Below are 4442 nucleotides of genomic sequence, written 5' to 3' on the forward strand. Positions count from 1 at the left end.
AAAAATAACACAAACTGTAAATCCAAAGAATGTGGAAAGAAGAAAGACAATAGTAGCAAATAAAATAAAAACAAAGTATCAACAAAGAAAAAGGCTGCTTCTTTGAAAAGATAAAAACTTTTGGTGAGACTGGTTACAAAACAGAACACAGCTATCCATAAAATGAAATTTCAAATTAAAAAAAGATGATACACTTAGAAAAGTGTAAACTACAAAAACCAAGTCAAGAAATAAAAAAAAAATCTGAATAGCCTTAAAACTGAAAGAAATTTAGGCAAAAATCTCCCCAGCTCAGTAAGGGTATGAAAATTATAGGCCAATGCCCTTTATGCTCAGAAATGTAACATTTCTATGTAAAACATGAGCAAAGAAAAATAAATTTATTTAACAATAAATACATCATGAATTGGTAGGCTTACCTTAGAAATATAATGATTTAATAATGTGTTACTGCAACTCATGAACTGATGTGGATGCATTTAACTTCTATTCATGCACATTAAAAAATCTTAAAACTTTAAGAAAGTTCACATTAAAGTCAAACATAAAAATGCCTGCTTTTATCACCTCTTTCAACATTATGTGGCTATTGCAGTAAACCAAATTAACTCATATGTACATACATATGTACACGTTACATACACAAATATTGACTTCTCATGACTATATGTTAACTTTTCATATAGCAGCCTTTGGAAAATCTAAATTATTATTTAATTTTTTTAAAATTTTTTTTAACTTTTATTTATTTATGATAGTCACAGAGAGAGAGAGAGAGAGAGGCAGAGACATAGGTAGAGGGAGCAGCAGGCTCCATGCACCGGGAGCCCGACGTGGGACTCCATCCCGGGTCTCCAGGATCACGCCCTGGACTGAAGGCGGCGCTAAACCGCTGAGCCACTTTTTCAAACAGGAAAAAAAAAAATCCACTGAAAAATGAAATAGTGACTGAAAAGTTTAAAAACGCAGTTTGTACATAAAGTGTATTAAGAACTTTTGCACTTGTCCAAGGGCAAGAGAAGACTTGAGGGGGAGGGTTGGTTGCTAGAATAGGAAAAAGAGGGAGTCATTCTTTGGATGCATCATTTTCCCCTTCTGCACCATTTTCATCCGTTTGCCAAACTCCAAAGGGCTCATAGTTTTATGTAGTACTGCCCTTTAATATAAAGGTATTGCACAAAAAGTCCCCTTTAGGAAAAATAAAAGGAAAACATGAGAGCTGCGCCACCCAGGGATCCCTAAATTATTATTTTAAAAAGCCCTCAAACACATTATGGTTTTTTCAGACAGTAGTTTTAGATGTCACAATTTCAAGCACAGCTATGTTCACCAAGTTACTCTTCACACTTAGTTTCACTCAGAGAATATTGGAAGGAACAAATTTGAATTGTGTAACCCGTTTGAACCTAAAATGCTTTGTTTCACTGAGATGTACCTCCTTTTTGGAGAGGAAGAGGCAAGGGCTTCAGTTGGTTTTGCTTGCCTCAGGTGCTACTGTGAGGAATGTCTAAAGATGAAAGTGTCTCCGCCTCTGTGTCTCATGAATGAAAGGAAAGGGAAAGGGAAAGGGAAAGGGAGAAGAAAGAAAAAAGAAAGAAGAAAAGAAAAGAAAGAAAAGAAAAGAAAAGAAAAGAAAAGAAAGAAAGAAAAGAAAAGAAAAGAAAGAAAAGAAAAAGAAAATGGCTTGGATAACTTGGATTAGAATACTTTATAATTTTTCTCCTTAAGGGGCCCCTGGGTGGCTCAGCGGTTGAGCGTCTTCCTTTGGCTCAGGTCGTGATGGGGGCGTGGGGGGGTCTTCGGGACGCGGCCCTCCGTTGGGCTCCCCGGCACGCAGCCTGCTTCTCCCTCAGCCTGTGTGTCTGCCTCTTTCCGTGTGTCTCTTATGAATAAATAAGTAAAAATATCTTTAAAAACATTTTTTTCCTCAAGAGTGATGGGGAAAAAAATTTTTTTTTTTAACCTAACGGCTTTTCATTGCGCAACGGAGCTTCCAGGAGTGACAGCAAGCCGGGGCAGGTCAGGAACCGGAAGCTGGAAGACCTGCCTCGGAGCCCCCCCGCGCCCCCCCCCCCGCGCCCCCCGGCGCCCCCCGCGCCCGGCAGCCAATCACCAGCAGAGCCCCGCCGGGCCGCGCACCCGCCGGAGGCTCGCCTCAGCCGTCCGCCTGCGCTGCGGGGGCTCCGCCGCGACGCGCCGCCCGACCGGTAGGAGCCGCCGTCGCCGTCGCCGTCGCCGTCGCCGTCGGGGAGCGCCCCCTCGCCCCCCCGCCGCCCCCGAGCCCTCGACCGGCCGACATGGTTGAGGCGGATCGCCCCGGGAAGCTCTTCATCGGCGGCCTCAACCCCGAAACCGACGAGAAGGGCCTCGAGGCCGCGTTCGGCAAGTATGGCCACATCAGCGAGGTGCTCCTGATGAAAGATCGAGAAACCAGCAAGTCCAGGGGCTTCGCGTTCGTCACCTTCGAAAGCCCCGCGGACGCCAAGGCCGCCGCCAGAGACATGAACGGCAAGTCCCTGGATGGTAAGGCCATCAAGGTGGCCCAGGCCACCAAGCCGGCGTTTGAGAGCGGGCGGCGGGGCCGCGGCCGCCTGAGGGGCCTGCGCGGGGCCCGCGGCGGCCCGCGGCGCCCTCCGTCCCGGGGCGGGCCGGCGGACGACGGCAGCTACGCGGGGGATTTCGACCCGCGGCCCTCCAGGGCCCCGATGCCCCTGAAGCGCGGGCCGCCGCCGCCGCGCAGGCCCGGGCCGCCCCCCAAGAGGGCCGCGCCGTCGGGCCCGGCTCGCAGCGGCGGCGGCGGCGGCGGCGGCGGCGGGATGCGCGGGCGGGCCCCGGCCGCGCGGGGGCGAGACGGCTACGCGGGCCCGCCGCGCCGGGAGCCGCCGCCGCCGCGCCGCGCCGCCTACCTGGGCCCCCGGGAGGAGGGCTACTCGCCCCGAGACGGCTACTTGAGCCGAGACTACCCGGGCGCCCGCGACCCCCGCGAGTTGGCCGCCTCGCCGCGAGACTACGCCTACCGCGATTACGGCCACGCCGGGGCCCGGGACGACTGTCCGTCGAGAGGCTACGGCGACCGAGACGGCTACGCAGGGCGCGACCGCGACTACGCGGACCATCCGAGCGGAGGCTCCTACCGAGACCCCTTCGACAGCTACGCGGACCCGCGCGGCGCCGCGGCGGCGCGGGGGCCCCCGCCTTCGTACGGCGGAGGAGGCCGCTACGGCGAATACCGGGGCTGCTCGCCCGACGTGTACGGCGGCGGCCGCGACACTTACGGCGGCGGCGGCCGGAGCGACCGCTACTCGCGGGGCCGCGACCGGGTGGGCAGGGCCGACCGCGGGCTCTCCCCGTCCTTGGAGAGGGGGTGCCCCCCGCCGCGCGAGTCTTACAGCCGCTCGGGCCGCAGGGTCCCCAGGGGCGGAGGCCGCCTGGGAAGCCGCCCCGAGAGGGGGGGAGGCCGCAGCAGGTACTAGGCGCCCGCTGCCGCTGCCGACGACCCACATTCCGTTTTCCGAGAAACTAGCGGAAAGAGAAGAGGAGTCTGTGCGATGGTGAACTCTAACCCCAAGGACTCGTGCCAGGAAGAGTTGTTTTTTTTCTTTTTTTTTTACCTTTTGAGCGTTCTCTGTTAAGCTTTCTCTCCCTAACCTTGGTGCTTTTCGGGAGGAAGAAGCTAAAGCTCGTTTAATTGCTCGTTTAACGTTTTGGAATTGTTTAACGTTTCTTTCAACAAGCTCGTGTTAAAAGTATAAGACTTGAACCCGCGTACTGGTCTTCTTATATTTCCAAGTAAAAATCCTTCCAAAGGCTTCCTCCCTCCTCAATTTTCCTGATAAATGAGACAGACAGTTCTCAAACCGTTTACAAACATCTGCCCGCCAAAAACGGAAAGAAGGATCATTTCTATTAATACAGACCAACTAGATTTTTTGGGGGGGACGAGTGGGAGGGAATTGGTGTATGCCACTCTTAAGATTGCAGGGTGTCTTTCAAATCCGGGCTCAGTGCTCCCAGTATTTAAAAAAAAAAAAAAAGTGACCAGCAGCAACAGCAAAAATCACTTAGATGCGTATTTAAAGAAAGTTCTATTCACTCTATAAGTCTAAAAAAAAGCAAGTCAACAATGCTGGCCATATTTTGTTTTTTATTTTGTTTTTGCCTTTACTTTGGGAATCTGCAGGACCTCCTGTTCCCTTTCTCCCCAAAATACTGTTCATATGTGTTGAACAAGAATGGAATCCTAAGTTAAAGATTTGGCCAACCAACCACAGAGCTGCAAAAATCCCAAACATCAATTAATAGAGTTTATTTTCACCACCAACAAATTACTAAGAAACAAGTAGAAAATACGGTAGTGGATTTGGGGATCATAGGGCTTTCATTCCTAACTCTCCAAGCTACTTGCCCTTGGCTCTAGGGCTGGCTGCTGGCTCATGTGGAGA

At 51.4% G+C, this 4442-nt stretch overlaps 1 protein-coding gene across 1 annotated transcript; it reads left to right on the forward strand.

The window, feature by feature from the left end:
- Nucleotides 1-2122: 2122 nt before the first annotated feature.
- Nucleotides 2123-3760, forward strand: RBMXL2 (RBMX like 2). The gene has a single exon (XM_025459342.3). The coding sequence runs from the start codon at nt 2298-2300 to the stop codon at nt 3471-3473; it is 1176 nt and encodes a 391-aa protein (XP_025315127.1). The 5' UTR covers nt 2123-2297; the 3' UTR covers nt 3474-3760.
- The last annotated feature ends 682 nt before the right edge of the window (nt 3761-4442 follow it).

Source organism: Canis lupus, chromosome 21 (assembly GCF_003254725.2).
Source record: "Canis lupus dingo isolate Sandy chromosome 21, ASM325472v2, whole genome shotgun sequence".
Lineage (NCBI taxonomy): Eukaryota > Metazoa > Chordata > Mammalia > Carnivora > Canidae > Canis > Canis lupus.